The sequence below is a fragment of the Zingiber officinale genome, chromosome 1A (assembly GCF_018446385.1).
Source record: "Zingiber officinale cultivar Zhangliang chromosome 1A, Zo_v1.1, whole genome shotgun sequence".
NCBI classification, from domain to species: Eukaryota; Viridiplantae; Streptophyta; class Magnoliopsida; order Zingiberales; family Zingiberaceae; genus Zingiber; species Zingiber officinale.
Genome location: NC_055987.1, coordinates 153,499,643 through 153,519,808, shown reverse-complemented (window position 1 = coordinate 153,519,808; position 20,166 = coordinate 153,499,643). Strand labels below are relative to the sequence as shown.

The 20,166-nt window shown below is 35.1% G+C and overlaps 1 protein-coding gene across 1 annotated transcript; it reads left to right on the top strand.

The window, feature by feature from the left end:
* Window positions 1-1,384: 1,384 nt before the first annotated feature.
* LOC122038046 lies at window positions 1,385-16,736 on the top strand. Its single transcript, XM_042597607.1, has 4 exons — window positions 1,385-1,775; window positions 1,867-2,005; window positions 16,266-16,351; window positions 16,430-16,736. The coding sequence occupies exons 1-4, from the start codon at window positions 1,503-1,505 to the stop codon at window positions 16,556-16,558; spliced, it is 627 nt and encodes a 208-aa protein (XP_042453541.1). The 5' UTR covers window positions 1,385-1,502; the 3' UTR covers window positions 16,559-16,736.
* Window positions 16,737-20,166: the final 3,430 nt, after the last annotated feature.

Below are 20,166 nucleotides of genomic sequence, written 5' to 3'. Positions count from 1 at the left end.
AGTTCGAGACTCAGCTGCAACATATTATTATGAATTTTTCTCATCATTAATTTTCTTTGGTTGTTTTATATAAAAAAATATAGTTCTCTTTAGTCCCATGTCTTAGAATTTACAACACTATGATCAAAGAAATATCTATAAATATTTTAGGTCAACAATGTTAAAAAATATATTTTTCTTAGTTTTTTTACTAAGATAAGTGTAATATTAAATTAAATTATTTTTTTATAAGGAAGCCGTAAGGATGACACTCGAAAATCTAAACAATTCGAATTTTGTACTTTATCCTAATGACTCTATTAATAACTTTACTTTAATATTTTAATGTTAAAATATTTTAATTAATATAATTTCATTATAAAAAATCAATATGATTTCGATTTCAATGTATTATATTATCACGAGGGAGGTCGGTCTTTAATTATGTACTTAGGAGGATGGATTTAAGAATTGAGAAAAATTTGTTAGAAATTTTTTTAATGATTATTTTATGATAAAAAAAAATGGAATTATCCACTGTTTATTTATTATAGAATGATAGACGGATAGATTTAAAATTTTATTTATGGATCAATTTGTATTTTTTTCGTCGAACCTTCCTTTCTTTTCGCACGAGCCATGTGTTGCCTTACACGGTCGCCTCTATTAGCCTTGCACAGACGGTCTAGCACGACACTACATGAGTGACACCATGCCACCGCCTCACCCTGTCTTACGAGTTCACCTCGCACGACCACGAGCCACAAGTATGCCTACACGAACGCCTCATGCGACTGCAAGTCACGAGCGATCCTACACGACCGCCTCATGCTATCGTGAGCCTAAGGTAACCTCATTAGGAGGCGCAACCAACCGAGGCTGATCTACTTTTTGTGGTCCAAAAAAATGTGTCACTCATTTTGCGATCGAATACTCATATTTACGATCAGATCGCGATTTGATCGTAAATTATTGTGATCCTTTCTTGAGTTTATTGTCCTCATCAGGTTATAATTTTTATTCAGAGCGGACGATCGGAGGCTTCTGATGGTGAATAAGTGGCCAGGTTATTGGACGTCGAGCGATGATATCCTCCGAACAACCTTCGACCGTCCGCTCCGAATAAAATTTAGAATTTGATGGGGACGATGAACCCAAGAAGAGATTATAATAATTTATAATTAGATCATGATCATAATTCAATCACAAATATGAATGACACATCCCTTGAATCATTAAAAAAAATAATCCAAAACATCTGTGCTCCAACCAACCTTGTACATGCGCACCCATGACTTATCAAAAATTAATCTATTATTTTATTATTATATAAATCTACCTTCCTTAAATTGACAGGTCTTCTATTACTCCCACGTAGCTCTATGGTCAATCTGTAAATTACAAAATTGGTGGGGAGCCGGATGTATTGTGGAGTCCAATCGGTTCCGTTCTTCGAGACATTCATGATATTAGTTCCGCCCCAAATTTTGGTATAGTAGCGGCACCTCCGCCGCACGGGGGCCATGTTCGACGATCCACAACCACCCAACGCCGTAGGGCTTAATGTCGACAATACTGAAGCCATTCGATCATTCCTCATCTCCGCCTCAACGGGCGTTCACAGCCTTCCTGACAACCTCCGAGATGTATCTTCCGCTCTCTTGCGGGAGAGCTACGTGTCGTATCGATCTCTCAGGAGCATCTGGCACGCCCTTCCTCCTTCCGATCGTCCTGCCCTCCGTCACCTCCTTAAGGGGGCTGATTTCGTCTTCTCCAGTCCCAAACCGAGGGAGAAGGTGAGGACCGGTCAAAGGTTGGACTTTTGTTTCTTTCTCTGATTGCTCTGTGCTTAAGTCTTTTTGAAGATGGGATGCTGAAATTTGGTAGAGTGAAGAATTGAAGGCGAGGTTGAGGAAGCTCGCTGAATTGTCCGAGAGAAGGGAATACCAGGAACTGGTGAAGGACATTGTTCCCAAGAAGCAAGCAGTGGAACCTTTCTCTTCTTACAAAGATCAGATCGGATTTGGTATGGATATCAAGGAGTTTTATTATGTGCTTTTTTTTTAGTCTTTTAGTTCCCGCACTTCAAATTTAATATGCGTCAATTATTTCGATTAGCATAACTCATTATATAATAATAAAATTGCTGATATAATCATAGATTAATACGTGTCAATGATTGTGTATCAAGGGTCATGACCATACACCATAAGACACTACAGCAGTTAGGCGCTTGAAGTGGTTAATTAGACATCTAAGGTTTGAATCCCGGCTGCGGCACACCGTAGTCACTTAGATGGGTCTCCGTGAGCACTTTCCGATTTACCTTGGCGGTTAGTGTGAATCTTCTGTGGAGTCGGACCAGTCACTTCCAGGATTAGTCGGATTCCTTGATTAAAAAAAATGAGGTGAATAGATCAAAGCCCCTATGGGTGTAGCCGAGTTGGTACTTGGGTGACAGAGTTGCTTCATTAGCTAAGGATCGATTCCCGCAGGGTTCATTCCCCTGAGGATAAAATGCCCTCCCACCTAGGAGGTCACTCGGTACTGTGATTTACCTCCCTTTATCTCGCTGTGGGGCCAGCGATGAGGGATGCCTGGGGTGAGAGATCACCTTTTGCTTCATTCACGAGTGAACTGATTGAAGATTGCATGCTATGGCAGCTAGACGCTAGAGACTAGACACTAGACACAAGACACTGTTAATGTTGTTAAAAGGAAAGTAAATGTGAATCTTGGTCTTTACCATCCGTTTACTTTTCATAACAAATATTGGCGAGAAAGGCTATAGATCATACATTGTCATTTTAATCGGTAAGAGTCATGCTAGCAACATAATGAAAGTTTTTTAGCATGATTCTAAAAAGTGTCTGCTTAAATGGATTTTGGAAGGGGACACATATTTCGTATGTGGAGTATGCATTTAAGAAGAACTTATTTGGGTTATTTAGACTAAACTAAATTGACTTAAAACTATAAGAGCTACCCTATTGATAGTTCGTAACTCCGAAGCATTAAACATTGGTCTTGCAAGTGCTAAATACTTTCGATATACATGTACATATATGTTCTACACACACACACGCACACACATGAGACATCTATACGAGTGTGTGTATATACATGTTAGTATATATTTGTGTATACATGTATGTGTGCTCATATACATGAATAAAAAAAGTACTTCATATCATTTGAACATTTTTAGGGGTATAGAAATCTTCCTTTGAAAATATTTACCAATAACCAAGTCATGTATGTAAACTCAACATTATCAATATCATCCTTGTGGTTAAGGAGTGACTGCCCCCCCTTGAATATAATTTATAGCATTAATTCAACATCAAAAGATGGATATTGGAGACAATGACATGGTAATCCAACAGGAAGTACAAATACCTATCCACTACATATTTAGGAGTATATATAAGTTGGACCATTGACGTGATAGCTATTGTCTATTAACAACCTTATTCAGGAAGTCATGTGTGTTATTGGAGTCAACTAGCACTATGATGTTGTGGCATGCTATAAACACTTATAGTTGCATCATGCACGGTTGTCTATGCTATGTGATGATAATTTTAGTCTCTCTTGTCATCCTATTTGTCCATCTTGATGTAATCAAGCACTAATAGACATTTATAGTGGAAGTTGGTCTTCAATTTCACGTCCTAATTCTAGCATAGAATCAGGGTCCTCTATTTGAGCCTATGTGTGGCAGGCTGGCAGCTGATCAATAATTGTCAAGGAGTTATTCTTGGAGCCTTGGTTTTGGAGATGAGACTTCAAGTGGTGGGGATGGTTGATACTAGGAATGGTCGGATGTAGGAGACATATAATTTGCCAAGTTCATAATGTCTTAAAAGTTTTTGCGTTGGTGTGCCTCTACCTCAATCTCAAGGAGCTTGGAAATTTGTTCCCTTTGTATTCATACACACTTCAAGTTAAAGCTTTGGTAACTGGCTCCTATTGCACCTCAACTCTCAACAATAAAGTCAAACTTCTTTGATATCTTCCCATTTAGATAATTGTTGGTTAACCTTCGATTGTATGAACCATAGATGTTGCAATTCAAGTGGTGGGAAGCCATCTCCATTTTCTCTTTTTTTGGTGTACGTTAGTGGTGGAAGTAATGTTCGTTATAAATGAGAATACTTGTTGGTGTCTTCATCTAATCCTACTTGAGGTCCATATATGCTAATTACATTAATAGTTTCTTTTTCTACCACTATTTTGAGAGCTATTATTTATCTCCCTTCCTAACTACTACTCATACTCTCGTTTTACTCATTTATGTGTATCATAACTTAAAATCTAAAATCCCTATCATCTTTTGTCTTCTCCACTACCTATTTTGTCACAAAATATTAATTTTTTTTCCTATCCATTTTAGATTTTTTAAAAAAGAAAAAAATAATTTAATTTGATAAAAGGAATCTAGTGTATTAAGAAATTAAATTAAACCCAGTATATTATAAATTAAATTGAATTTCTATAATGTAGAGAGAATTATTGAATTTTATTTTATACGTTAGAAGCATAAAAGTTGAACAAAGTGAAATTGAAAGTTAACAATGATGTAAAGGAAAAAAATAGTCAAGTGGAGACACATTGCTGATGATAGTCAACATGAACTTGATGCTGGAAAAATAGTCCCTCATGATTGGGTTAGACGACATTGTTTTGAAAGTTTGACAGTACAAGTTAAGCTAAAGTGTGCATTTGATGATGGTGTATCAAGTGTGTAGGTTTAATTGTGCTGATTGGGTTTAAGCCTAAGGGAAGGTAATCTAAATCAAGAAACTCAAGAGCATGTAGCTTAGATTGAGGAGACACTTGAATGACTTGAGAGCAGTTACTTCAGATTAAAGAGGACTCGAGAACTAACAAGAAGATTTGGGGCAAGTAGCCAAGATTGAGGAGATGTTTAAACGACTCGAGGGTAGTTAGTTAGGATCGAGGAGTTGAAGATTGAAGACATATGAACCTTGTGTATCTGATTAAGTGTTACAATCTTGGGTTTATTTTCTGGGTATAAGATGTATTGGTGTTGTAATTGCTTAGGTAGTGAGTGAGTTACTCGGGTTTGATTGTTGAAACTTTACAACTGTATGAGGTACCCAACTTATATGTTTCACTTAGTTTAATTTTGAACCTTATGGAAGTTTATGACGGACTGCTAGTGAAGAGGAACTACCCAAGTGTGCCAATTGACTAGATAAAGGTTTTTAGTTGATTGTAGTATGCCAATCAATTCATTAAGGGTTGATAGTCAACCTAATGCAATGATGCAGTGTTTATGCAAATAAAATATTTCTTCTAGTTTACTTGCAATATGAGCATTTGACTGGAAGATTTTTCTAGTCGATTAGAGATATATCTATTGGAGTACAATGTTTATATTTGAGTTGTCCAATCAACTGGGCCATAATTCTTGTTGACCGGAGGCGCTCAATAAGTGAATGTTGAACCTAAAGTTATATAATCTTTTGGAAATTTTTAGCGACTAAGAACTCATTATTAATCATCTAATCTCTTAAGATCTAGTTGATCTAGTGCCCAATGGAACTCCTAGAGCTTGGATGAAGGATTGGAAGACTTTGACTCTTAAGCCCTTGTTAATTTATTCTTATTAGCATTCCATTTTTATCTCTTAGGGATAGGTGAGAGATATATATATTAAGAGAAGTCTTAGTTTGGGTTAGGTTTGTCAAGAGCTTATGGAATTTTTTTGGTTGAGTCAATGTTGATGCCATGGAAATTTTAACTTTGATTTGCAAGGCTTACTCTATTGTCTCTTGTAAAGGGGTGGTTATAGTAGATATTTATGAGTGACAATCCCTAAGTGTCTTTGAACGAGGTATCAAAGCGAGACTATAGAACTTTTAAATTAATATTCAAGGAGATGACTTTACAAGGGGGGCACAAGCTCATGCTTTTCGATGAAGTTAATTTTGCTTATTGAAAATTAAGAATGAAGTACTATCTCATGGAGGACTTTGGCACATAGTTGGTGGACTTCAATATATGGATGGTGATCGATATAGGATTTTAAGTTTCGATGGACAGAAAGGATGAGCTAATTGATTTAGAGAAGTCGAGTGGAGAGATTAAAAAGAATTTCTAACTAATGCAAAGGCTATCATCACTCTACAAAGTGGGCTCCTAATGAATGAATTAAATAAGGGGGACTTTGAAAATGCAAAGTAGTTATAGAATAAGTTGATTGAGTTGCATAAACGCACCCTCAATTTTGAAATTGTGAAAACGGAACTTTGATGAATCAATTACAAAATTTCAAAATGTAAGACAAAAATAATCAATTACATGCATGGAATAGTTTATGGGAATCTATAATGGATTGATTATAGTTTTAGGGAAAGTGACAATCATGATTTGGTTCGTTTTCACAAGGATGGACTCTTACTAAATGGAGATTTATGAAGAGTTAAATCAATGTTTAAAGTAAACCAAGAAACACATTGCATTTGTGACACACGACAAAGATAAGGGCAACTCTTCATCACCACCATCATCACTCGTTATCATCGGATAGTGATGATGATACTTATATAGTTCACATGGTGAAGAGAACTAAAGAAGAATAAGAAGTTTAGCACAACTGAGATTAAGAGGAAAATTAGGGGCAAGAGAAGAAGAAAAAAGAAAGATTGTTCTTTAATTGTTGGACATTTTACGAGTATATTGCCTTTTTTTTAAAGAGAGAGTAATGAGGACTACATTAAATGGCACATCATCCCTGGATGAAGAAGAAAAGGCCAAGAGATGCCACCATTTAACTTTGATGGCCATTGATGACTTAATGGTGAGCTTAAGTGAAAGTGAGGAGATTAACTCAAGTTAAGGGGAAGCCTCAAGTAAAAGTGAGAGTAACCTAGATAGTGAATGAGGCAACACTCCCTTTGTAGATGAAATGTTTGGTGTTATAGCAAACTTGATGAATTCCTTGTTGCAAGCAAAGGACAAGACCAAGACGATGAAAACACATAAGAACAAAGTATATTTTCTTTTTTCTATTTGTGAGCATGATAATTTTAGAGTTGAAGAATTAGAATTTGTGAATAAATTATAACAATATCAACTTGATAAGAGGACAAAGACCTAAAAAAAAGTTCTCTTAATGCCCAAAGTGCTTAGATATGACTATTAGGAGCTAAAGAGTGAATTATAGAAAGCTCTGATAACTGATAGTATATAAGTTAAGATCTAAGGAAAATGCTTACTCTAATAATTAGAGGTCAACCAAAGTCAAAATGAAAAACAAATATATGTTTTTTGCATAGGAATGTTATTAAAGAAATTAATAAGGAAAGAAATTATTAAGGAAAGAAATTAAAAAGGTACTTAAGACATGAATCTCAAAATAATAGTTAGTAAACCCAATTGAGCTAGCATACAAGCGCCTCATTTAGTTACCTAATCATGAGACCAAACCCTCTTCATGCCTCAATTGCCTTGCAAATACCTCAATGCTAGCGAAGAAGAGTTGTTAGTGATGGTAATGGTGTTATAGAGGGAGATGAAGGACATGGACATGGACATGGAGATGGGAGAATTCTTGAGCCATTACTATAAGTGGTGATGAGCACTAAATGGTGATGAACACTCATGATATAGGAGGGTCCGAATATCTTTCATACTATTTTTAGTAATTTTTGAGTTTTTTTGGTATTTAAGGTATTTTTGGCATTTAGGATATTTTTGGTAATTTTCGTCTTTTGTATTTTTGGATTTCGAGTTTGTTTAAGGATTTTTGGATTGTGATTCTGTTAATAAAATTTCCTTTTTGATAGGATTTTTTTCCTCTCTTTACAAGTTAGACATTGGAGTTTATATGTTAATATTTATTTCCTTTCTTTGTGTCTTAGAGTTGGAGTTTATATAAGCGTCTATTAGTTGTTTAAGGGATTATCCTCGATTATTAAATAATATTTCCTTTGTCGGAAAAATTTGGAGGACGACGGGTTCTCTTCTTGTTTTCTCTTCAAATCCATCTTCTCATCAATGTGCTGAATAATCGCTATCCTGCTCGACGTCATTTGGTATCAGAGTGGGCAGGTTTTGTGAGGAAGTTGAGCACCGTAATCGTTGTGTTCAAGACATGATGATGATTGAGGATTAACAGAGTCAAGTCGTAGATTTAACCCCGCGTCTAGTGGCGGTGGCACAAAATCTTAAAGATTGTGGATCTGAGTCTACCTTCGAGAACCCTTATCACCCGGGCTATATACTAGGAACGCCATGGTCAAGAGGAGCCTTATGGAGATATCGGTTTTTGGGTTGATTTGCCCAAATTTTCTCGTATGTTACAAGCAGAGGGCTTCGTTGATTAGATCAACAAAGTGGAGCGGATATTTTATTATAAGGAAGTACCCGATCAAGTGAAAGTAAAATTAGTTGTCGTTATACTCAGAGGCCTAGCATTAGCATGGTGGGAGTACTTGCGGCGACAAATTGGCAAAGCCAAGATCACTGATTGGGAGAAGATAAAGAAGAAGATGAAGTGTCACTTTCTTCCCTTTGGTTACACCCAAACTCTGTTCCAGGGATGATTAGGTTTCACCATGCAGGACGATAGTTTCGACTTTTGACGCTCTAGATGACCTGGACAAATTCAAAGATGATTTAGAGGAGAAATTTGACCTAGAAGAAATTGAAGAAGAATCTTGATCTCAAATTAGAGAAGAGATCGAGGCGACTAATGATCCAATTTATGACGAAGATGAGACCAAGTCAACTAGCGAACCAGTATATGATGAGATAATTTATGGCGATGAGCCTGAGACTTTAATCGTTTGTAAGTCTACTAGCTGCCAAGGGCTAATTCCCAAAGGCTATTTATTTGAAATGAATTAAAATATAAAAATATAGGTTATATATTCAAAATAAAAATTTAAGCCATAAAAATATCCTAATAATAAAAATCATTTAAAAAATAATTAATTATCAAAACCCCTAACTGTAAGGCCAACGCATAGAAGCTAGTTTCTGTTAGAACCCCGTGGTAGTTTTGATGTGATCAACCAGGTTAGGTTAGATCCTGTTATGTTTGATCCTTGTGTCTAAGTGTGCAGGAGCTTAGGAACACAAGAAGGCGAGCAGAAGACGCAGCTAGCGAGAAGGATTGCACAGGAAGGGAGCCGACGTGCTTGGTGCATCCGAGGGACGAGGTGTTGCAGAAGAGTACACTGGTGGATGAGAAGGACGTGCGTGATGTTCTGAGGGACGAGAAGCCTGAGCGGAAGCTTGCTCGAGGAGAAGACCGGGAAATGAGTTCGGCCCTATCCTGGATGGTCATGGCCATGATCACCCAGGCGATCGGAGCAGCAGAAGAGCAAATGGTGGTTGTAAGTGCTGCTGGAGGCGCCTTCAAAGGGAGTTGAAGGCGCCTCCGTGCGTCTCCGCACTTCACTGTGGAAGGCGCCTTCGACTAGGCTGATATTGCCATTTATAAAGGATAAAGCTGGCGCCAGCGAGGCGCCTTCCAGCCACGGATAACTTTTTCCATAGCTATAAAAAGACCTCTGGATTTAGGAAATAGAAATCAACTCTTGTATTCTTTTCCTAGCAATAGTTTAAGCAATTAACGAGTGTAAGAGGCTTCTCCACCTTCATCGAAGGAGATTTTTTGAGCTTCCATTGTCCTTGGATTAACAATCACCTAGGTTGTAACCAAGTAAACCCTACGCCTCTTCCTTCATTTTCTTGTTATTTATTTTATTATACTATTACTGCTAATTTGAGTTGCACGGTCGAGAAAGGTGTTGTTTTACTTTTTGACAAATAAACTTAACCTCCTTTTGCCGGCTCTGTTGCACCAACAGTTTCATGTCAATCCGAGGTTGTTTGATCCATCAACCGATTTTGCTCAAAACAGACTTTGATATAGAAGCAAATTGATTCGGTTGATTTTCATTATCAGTCGAGCCTGATTTGCTCGAAACTTGGACACATAGAGAAATCAATTCGACTGGTATTAAAAATTAGTCGTCTGATTTCCAAATAGAAATCAATTCGATCGATTTTATCGGTCGACTGATTAGGGGTAAAACGAAAAGTGGATACGTGATTTGGTAATTTTGAAACCACCCTACGCGATTTGGTAATTTCGAAAACTTACCTATGTGGTTCAGTAAAAAACTATTTTTTTTCTTCTAGCCCAGGTGTTCTCCACTTAATTAAGTGTTTTTTTTTTTAAGTTAGCACCAGATATCCACCACTTAATGAAGTTGGTCTTACGGTTAGAGATTTTGATAATTGATTGTTTTTTAAATATTTTTTATTATTAGGATATTTTTATGGCTTAAATTTTTATTTTGAATATATATAACCTATATTCTTATATTTTAATTCATTTCAAATAAATAGTAGGCTGATTTAATAGTTAGGATTTTTTTAATTAACGTATGTTGGGACTCCTATAAAATCTTTATAATTTTTTTTTTGTGATTATTAGATATTAAAAAACATTTAAATTCTTTCCTCAAAAGAGTATTCAAGAAAGGCTCTAATTTTGATTTTTATTCAGAAAGAGTCCCTTTCTATAAATTATCTCCTCAGACTTTAATTTTCTAAAACACTCACAACACCTAATCCTTTTATATAAATGACAAAATTTTAATTAAAAGTTTTAAAATTGAAAAAAAAATTCTGATGCACGTTATTTTCTATTTGATCTCATGTTCATATATATATATATATATATATATATATATATATATATACATATATATATGGGTGCATTGTAGTAGTAAAATACTTAAGAGGAATAAATAAGAGGATTATATGTCATGTATTATATAATATATATAACTTTTTATTTTTTATGCCCCAATGGATGTGTTGTAGTAAAATATTTAGAGGAATAAATAAGAGGATTATATTAAGAATACAATAGGGACAAATAATTGTAGGTTGACCTTTAATTCTTTGCTTACTTGGGAGGATGGATTTAAGAATTGAGAAAAGTTTTTTGCGAGGAAATTTTTTTAATGGTTATTTTATTAAAAAGGATGAAATTATTTATCCTTTCCACTGTTTACTTATTGTAAAATAATAGACGGATAGTTCAAGAATCCATTTGTGGATCAATTTTTATTTTTTTATCTGTCAAACCTTTCTTTCTTTCCTCTTTCTTGCTTCCCAATTACACCTTTGCCTTAATCGCATGAGCCATGCGTTGTCCTACACGGTCGCCTCATGCAGCTTTGTACAACCGGCCTAGCATGACACTATGCGTGTGACACCATGCCATTGCCTCACGCGGCCTTGTGAGGTCACCTCGTATGACCACGAGCCACGGGTAGCCCTACACGACCACCTCATGCTATTGCGAGGCACAAGCGGCCCTACACGACCGCCTCATGCTACCATGAGCCGCAGACAACCTCATTTGGAGCTACAACCAACCTTGCGCATGCTTGCCAATGACTTCGCTTGTGGCGTGAGCTTATTTTTGCTTTCTATCCTTGAGCTTCTCTTCCTTTCTCTCCTTTCTTTAAGGATTCTTTTCTCTTCCTTTTTTAAGGATTTTTGCAACTTTAATTCATTTTCTTATGTAAACATAGCTTAAGTGTATTGTGCTCTAAATTTATTCGATATACGATGACAGAGAAGACCGTCTATCTCTGGATTAGTCGAGCGAAACTTGGTCACCTAAATTATCAAAAAAAAAAAAAAAAATTTAAACTTAAGTGTTAAAATATAGTTAATATATTAAAAAAATAATCAATGCTCTAAAAATATGATTACTAAGAAATATTAAATTTCCATGGGTGGTTATAAGTGTCTAACTATATTTTTAACATTGAATTTTATTATTATTATTATTATTATTTTATAATTTGTATTTAGTTAAAATTTTGCACAAGAGGAGAGAGACAGGAGAAGTATATCTTCACAAGAAACGAATTTCATAGTTAATTTATGAAAACGGGCCCCTTTGAGATGAAAATCTAAAATAGGGGTTTTAGGTGTTTTCCCATTTAAAATTGAATATATATATATATATATATATATATTAGATTTGACAAAAAGGTTGGATGCTCCCATTCTATTGTAGTAGTAAAAGGTGATTAGGTGCACCTCAGGTGCCTCTCACCAGTGGCGTAGCCAGCAGCAGGGGTGATTTTCAAAAATTAATGTAGATCAATTTTCATTATTCAAAAGTCTAAATTTCGAATTAAGTAGTTGAAAACAAACTTAAATTTGGAAATTTCGATTTTAGCCTTGATTCTATTTGAAATAGCGGTCCGTCATTTTTTTTATACTCGAGGATGTTCTTTCTTAACCAAGGATCGATACTCATTTGAGTTGACATCAAGAAGTGATGAAGGCAGAGGAGAAGGAGGTGGAGGGGGAGATGTCCTGTTTAAAGTAGATTCATCTTGCATTTTTTTAAAAATATTTCAATATTTTAATTAATTTATCATTAGTATAATATTTTAAAAACATAATCATTTAATTTAATGATAATCTTTTTCTAATAATTCAAAAATAAATAACAAACAAAATGCATAGAAAGCAAATAACTAGCAAATAAAAGCATGAATATATAAAAAATTAAAACTTTATATTTTTTCAATACTATGTAATCTAAATAGATCAAGCAAGAAAACTTCTTCTCGATCAAAAGGTATTGGTTGTGGAGCGTAGATGAAGTGACGACGGCAGCACTGGCAGCAATAGCGTGCTGGCCCATTCCCAAGTTATGTGAAGGGAGGTAAATCACGGAATCAACTTATAGCTAACCGCCAAGTTGGCTAGAAGGTGGGAGGGTTTTTTTTCCTAAAGGTATGCATCCGTCGAGAATTGATTCCTTGCCCCATTATAACAAGTCTACTACCCTCTAACTAACTGGGTATTCCGTGGGGATTCAGATGCTTCCACATAGCTCTACGGTAGAAAGGTAAATTTAAAAATTGATTGGGAGCTAGATGTATCGTGAAGTCCAATCGGGTCTGTTCTTCAAGGACATTCATTATATTAGTTCTGCCCACAAATTTTGGTATAGTAGCAAAATAGGGCATCTCTGACTCACGGGGGCGATGTTTGACGATCCACAACCACCCAACGCCGTAGGGCTTAATGTCGACAATATTGAAGCCATTCGATCATTCCTCATCTCTGCCTCAACGGGTATTCACAGCCTTCCTAACAACCTTTGAGATGTATCTTACGCTCTCTTGCTCTGTGTCGTATCGATCTCTCAGGAGCATTTGGCATGCCCTTCCTCCTTCCGATCGTCCTGACCTCCATCACCTCTTTAAGGGGGCTGATTTCGTCTTCTCCAGTCCTAAACCGAGGGAGAAGGTGAGGATTGGTCAAAGGTTGGACTTTTGTTTCTTCTTTGATGGCTCTGTGCTTAAGTCTTTTTGAAGATGGGATGCTGAAATTTGGTAGAGTGAAGAATTGAAGGCGAGGTTGAGGAAGCTTGCTGAATTGTCTGAGAAGGGAATACCAGGAACTGGTGAAGGACATTGTTCCCAAGAGGCAAGCAGTGGAGCCTTTCTCTTAGAAAGATCAAATCGGATTTGGTATAGATATCATAGATTTTTATTATGCGCTTTTTTTTAGTCTTTTAGTTCCCACACTTCAAATTTAGTATGTGTCAATTATTTCGATTAGCATAACTCATTATATCATAAGAAAAATGCTGATATAATCATAGATTAGTATGTGTCAATGATTGTGTATCAAGGGTCATGACCATATACCATAGTTTCAGGGGTTATGGTGCCGCGATAGGACATCCAGGTTGTCACCAGGCACCCGCGGTTTGGTCCCCAGTTATGGCGTATTTGCAGGAAATTTTTCTCCAAATGGGACGCGTAACCAAAGGATGCTCGGCTTTTGGACTGCCCACCGTGCGTGCTTCCTATTTACCCTGGTAGCCGATGGGAAAATTCTGTAGGCCTGGACCGATCACTCTAGGGCTAGTCAATGAGGCTAACTGGGTTTATCATATGAGTGAATAGATTGAAGCCCTCGAGGCTACACTGCAGCGGTTAGGCACTCGAAGTGGTTAACTAGACATCTAAGTTTTGAATCCCAATTGCGACGTAGAGATTTTCCTTCACTGGGACGACAAACCTAAAAATGTTGGTCGTTTGGATGGACCTCCGTAAGCACTTTTCGATTTACCCTGGCGGTCAGCGTGAAACTTCTGTGGGGCTAGGCCAGTCACTTCTAGAATTAGTCTGTTCGAAGAACTGAATTCCTTGATTAAAAAAAAACAAAATAAGGTGGACAGATCAAAGCCCCTATGGGTATATTCAAGTTGGTACTCGGGTGACAGTTGCTTCATTAGCTAATGATCGATTCCCGCAAAGTTTAATCCCCTAGGATAAAATGCCCTCCCACCTAGGAGGTCACTCTGTACTGTGATTTACCTCCCTTCATCCAGTGATGAGGGGAGCTCGGGATGAGCGAAATCACCTTTTGCTTCATTCATGAGTGAACAGATTGAAGATTGCATGCTATGGCCGCTAGACACTAGATACTGTTAATGTTGTTAAAAGGAAAGTAAATGTGAATCTTTTTCTTTACCATCTGTTTCCTTTTCATAACAAATATCGGTGAGAAAGGCTATAGAAGAGGATCCATTGTCATTTTAATCGATAAGAGTCATGCTAGTAACAGAGTTTTTTAGCATGATTCTAAAAAGTGTATGCTTAAATGGATTTTGAAAGGGGATACATATTTCATATGTGGAGTCTGCATTTAAGAACTTATTTGGGTTATTTAGACTAAACTAAATTGACTTAAAACTATAAGAGCTACCCTATTGGTAGTTCGTAACTCTGAAGCATTAAGCATTGGTCTTGCAAGTTCTCAATATTTTAGATGTGTACTTTCTTTATGTCTTTGGATTTGGAGTTTATATAAACGTTTGTTTAGCTGTTTGTGGTATTATCCTTGGTTATTACATTTTTTTTTTTTTTGAAAAATCTAGAGGATGACAATTTCTCTTCTTGTTTTTTCTTAAATTCCTCTTCTCGTCAGCCTGTAGGATAATTGCTATCCCGCTCGGGGTCGACTCATTGCATCGTTAGGCTCGATTGTAGGATCTCCCTCTTCACCCCTTTCTTTCGGTGCTTGTTTGACACTTCCACCACATCGTTGGCGCACACATCCTTATTCCCAAATTTTATCTTGATCTCTCCCAACCGTTGGTCAACCTCTTCATCGTTGTTGACATGGAGGATGATGAGAAGGAAGGAGAACAAGCTTTTGAGTATTCAAGTTTTAGGTTTAGGTATTAGTTTAGTAAGGGTTTAAGAGTTTTTATCTATGTCCGCATCCATATGGCTTTATAGAGATGCCAAAATGCTACTTGTATACCATGATAAAATGTCATGTGGGTACCTATTGTACTTTAGTTAGGGTTGAAATGAATTTATAATAGATGTTAGATTTTAAAACACTTAAAAATTATTATGCTAGATTTGTAAATTTCAAAACATTTTGCTAGATTTAAAAAAATCAAGAAAATGCTGACTATATTTATATATTAATCCTATAATTTTTTATTTGAGCCTTATAAATTCATGATTTGATAATTCACCAAAATGATTCACTTGACTTATAAATTTTTTTAAAGTTATTGTTTGCTATATAAAGGGTAGTCTAGTGCACGAAGTTCCTACCAATACAAGGTCCGAGAAAAAAGTCTATTGTACATAGTCTTACCCTATATTACAGCGGTTATTTATGTGACTTGAATTCGTGACTATCAAGTCATACGACAACAACTTCATTATTGCACTAAGGCTCCCCTTATTGTTTGCTATATATATAGAAAGAATATATTTTTCATATCTTTATAATATATTAATAATTTTCATTTACTCTTTGTGACCTATGAATGATAATGATCAAACTTGCATTACTTGTCAAGCAAGTATATAATCTTGCAAAGCATATGTGTGAAGTTTAATGCTCCTACGAAGGTGTTGAGATTTGGATGTACAACTGTCGATAGATTAGGAATGCTAATGTGGACTCACGCTTCCAGGTTATGGAGTTAGTAAGTGAACCACATATCATGTTAAATAAAGTGTAATATAGGTGCATATGACTGACTGAAATATGGAACAGAAATTTTTTTAAAAACAATTCAGAGTTTGACAAAGAAACTAAATGCAGAGTTTGGTCATTTGTTTTCAGAATAAATTGATTTGTAATTGTGGTTGTTCAGAAAATTAGTCACTAAACAAACTATATCTCAAGGAAAAGATTTATTTATTTATTTTTGTTTGCAGGTTTGCATGTGGTGCTTATAATGTTTACAGGGTATTTAGTTGGGTTTTCTGCTTTCAGAGCTCTATTTAATCATAGTGCCGTAATGGTATGGAAACATATCTCGTTTTTCGTATATTTGACTATGATTAGTTTCAGTTCTAGTTTACTTTTTTTGCATACGCAGAATACTGCTGGAGGCATCTTAGGGATGGTTTGTGGTATGCTACTTGAAACAGTTCTCTTTATTATTAGGACGTCCAGTAAAGAAGTGGAATCCTCAAATTCACTTCCAGCAGAAAAGAAGTTCCTCTAGCGAATTCCATTACTAATTGGGTCGATCTAGAGATGTATCCGTAGATACTTGTTTCTTGTCATGACCTTTTCAATGCTATTATATTGGGATCTTGCCACGCCTTGTTGAAAGATTTTATTGCAAACTGCAGTGTAAGTTTTTTCATCCATTTATGAGTGTAGGCTGGTGCCATTCTCTATTGACACTAGTTATTTTTAAGATGTCACCAAGTCATCTTTGGATGGAGGTCTATTCTAAAGCACTGTACCCTCCCGATGCACAGTTATAATCAATCTCAATATTTTCCTTTTGCTGTTTGTCTTTTGCTCGCATGCTGTTTACACTCGGAAGTTAAATGACAAGCTACTACTAGCGGTTATCATACAAATGGATGCTAAGAATCTAACAAAAGTTTGGCCTGGCCATTGAAATTAAAGAATGATTTACAATGGGCGGTGTAGGTAGCACTGTGTGGTTGTGGTTGGTTATCGTTTGTGTGCACATGAACTAACCCTTTAAGGAAAGATGCGAGAATGATTCAAATAGCATGAATTATGATTAATTCACTCATCTTGTCTACTTCTCTTGCTCAAATCAATTTACTCGACTCAATCGGTTCAACTTGTTTATACGACATGCATGATCAATTCACTCTGCTTCAATTGGTATGCCTTGTCTATCTGACTCGGTCTATCATATGGGCAATTGACTTGATAAATCCATTTGTTCTACCCTTGCCGAAGTTGTAGAAATGCGTTATTGAATAAATCCATTTTTCCATCGCAGCTGGTGAATTTTGAAGATAAATGCGTTATTGAATAAATTTTTGCCGCCTAAGTTGTCGCAAGTTCATGACCACATTTTTTTCATCACAGAGCCAGTGGAAATTATTTAACTTGTGACTTACAATTTCTAGTAGTCAACTGTCGCAACTACCTGCCTACAATAGGTCAACTATTGTAAAACGTTTGTTAAAGTTGTCACAAAGTTAAATATGATGATTCTCGTAAAAATTTAAGCCGTATGAATTCTAGATAATTAAAATAAGAATTCGTATAGAAAAAACAAGAACATATGATCATGTATCTTTGTTTGACATAACAAAATAAATAATACATAAACATAATGACAAAAAACTTGATTAACGTCGAATTTTATTCGTCAATGGGGAACGAAGAGACGTCTCAAGATTACCTTAATCTTCTGGGGACCAGCCCATTATATAATGCACATCTATTATCAATCCATCGATAATAATAGATGCGGGACTATAGGTTTTATACATATAAGATCCACATCCAATTATCCGAAACTCACAAGACATAAGTTAGATTACTTTAAAGAGTTCAGATCGTATTTACGTGTGCAACATATAAATAAGCTCACTTAATAGGGATAGTTATATCCAACAAAATATGACAGTGATTTATAAAAAAATCAGATGTATAATGTGATGGTAGCACAGTTGCTGAGTGTTTGTGACCCCGAGTTGGTGAGTGTTTGTATAATGCCAATGTCACTGTTTCACTAAAAAAAAATAATAATCCCAGTTAATTTTATTGGCTATATTTGAGAATGATCGATCTGATCCCAAGAAAATTTTCTACCGTTTCACTAATAAAGACTTAGTTTATTGCACAAACAACTAATGCAGGACTAAAGTTAAGTCATCTAATTTAATCGACAATATAAATAATATATCATCTCTCATACTCAATTTTAAAAACATAGTAGCACCTAACTTTTATATTCATCAACAAGCATACGTCAGCTTTTCTAAAAAAGAATGTTATCAGTATAAAAATGGAAATTATTTATCAACATCATCTTCTCTCTTTACGAACGAATAGTTCCGATCCGCACTCAGTTAAGTTTGACTGAGTTGGTTATCACATAATAGAATTATCAAATCAGGCCAGATCAATTTTTGACGAAATTGAAAGAAATGCTCTCACATGATGGTCTGATTTACTTCGTTTTTACAAATAACGGTAAGGCTGCGCATAATCTTTTACCAAATACGAATAGTTATAATCAGTCAAATCCAATAAAATATTCTGATATTTACTTTACATGCTAAAATAAAAAAGAGGATTCCAGAAAGATATCTTAAATAATCTTAAAGATACGTTTGATTCAAATTATTATATATAACCTTGGTTATGGTTATGTGATTATCTGATAATCATATAACTAAATTTATGGGGAATAAAACATAACCAAATGTTATTTGGTTCAACCTAGGTAATGTAACAAAAATTTATTTGTTTGAAGGTTTTAATAAATACCTTAATTTAATATTTTACCGTATTACCCTCAGTTACAAAATCAACTATACATAATATTATTATTATTATTATTATTTATTTATGTTTTTTTTACTTTTCTTTTTTCTTGTATATTTTTTTTACTTTTTTATGTGTTTTTTTTATTTTTTTTAATGTTTTTATATTTTTTATATTATTAATATTTATATTTTTTATTTTTTTTTACATTTTTTAAATTTTAATTTTTATTTATTTATTTTATTTTTTAATTTTTAAAATGTTTAAATTTTTTATTTTTTTATTTTTAAAATTTTTAAATTTTTTTTAATTATTTATTTTTAAAAATTTTAAAATTTTTTAAACATTTTTTTTATTTTTTTTTACAATTTTTTCTCTTTTTTCCATGTTTTTTCTTATCGGAGGGTATTTTTGGTAAAAAAAAAATTCGTTAACCCCGGAATCAAGAAAAACCTTAGTTTTCTGAGGTTTTCTGATTCCGGGCTATATGACCCTTTTGCTGACGTGTCAGGCATGGAACATTATTCGGGAATCATCGAATACCTAAACCAAACAAAGTTTTTGTTGATAACTTTGGATGGATAACCAAAATTATCAAGAATAATCCCAAACCAAACGCATCCTAAGAAAAAAAAGCTAAAACGTAAAGTAAAAGAATGAGATAAAAAGTGGGTAATCTCTTTTAGGTTTTAAATAAACCATAATTGGCCAAGGCCATGGGTATATATATTTAAAATTAAGAAATTCTTATTGATCTGTCTTAAAACTGGAGATGGTACATTGTATTGGATAGGTGACTTTGATATTGACTGAGTGAAGATTTTAGATTGGAGAAAAGACTATAAATTAGAGCGAAAACCTTTCCTGCACACACTCAAGAGAGCAGACAAACGTCATGCCAAAATCAGGGAAGAGGTTCCTATCGAAAGTCCTCCGACGCTCAAGTTAATACGGTATCCTAGCAAAAAATCGAGAGAAGAACAGTAGAAGAGTAGCCAAGCCTAAATATAAGCATTGCGTGAGCGTATTAAAGCGTACCTTGCTAGAGAACCCCCTTTATATATTACCTCTATAACCTCCGTAGTCATGAGGAGATAGAGAATGTCGAATGTCAGAAGTTGTTGAGTAAGAGAATATGCATAGTCTGGGAGGTAGACAATCACCGTCTGAGTAATCTTTTGTTACCCGTATACCTTTTTTGTAACTGACGTCATTAATGAGGCGGTTGAAAGAATATGCGGACATAATGTTGGCTGATGGAAAGTGTAGAGTCATCTTCGAGGAAGGTTCCATTGAATGCTCATGTAATAACAGAAGAATATTTTCTGACAAACGGTTGCTATT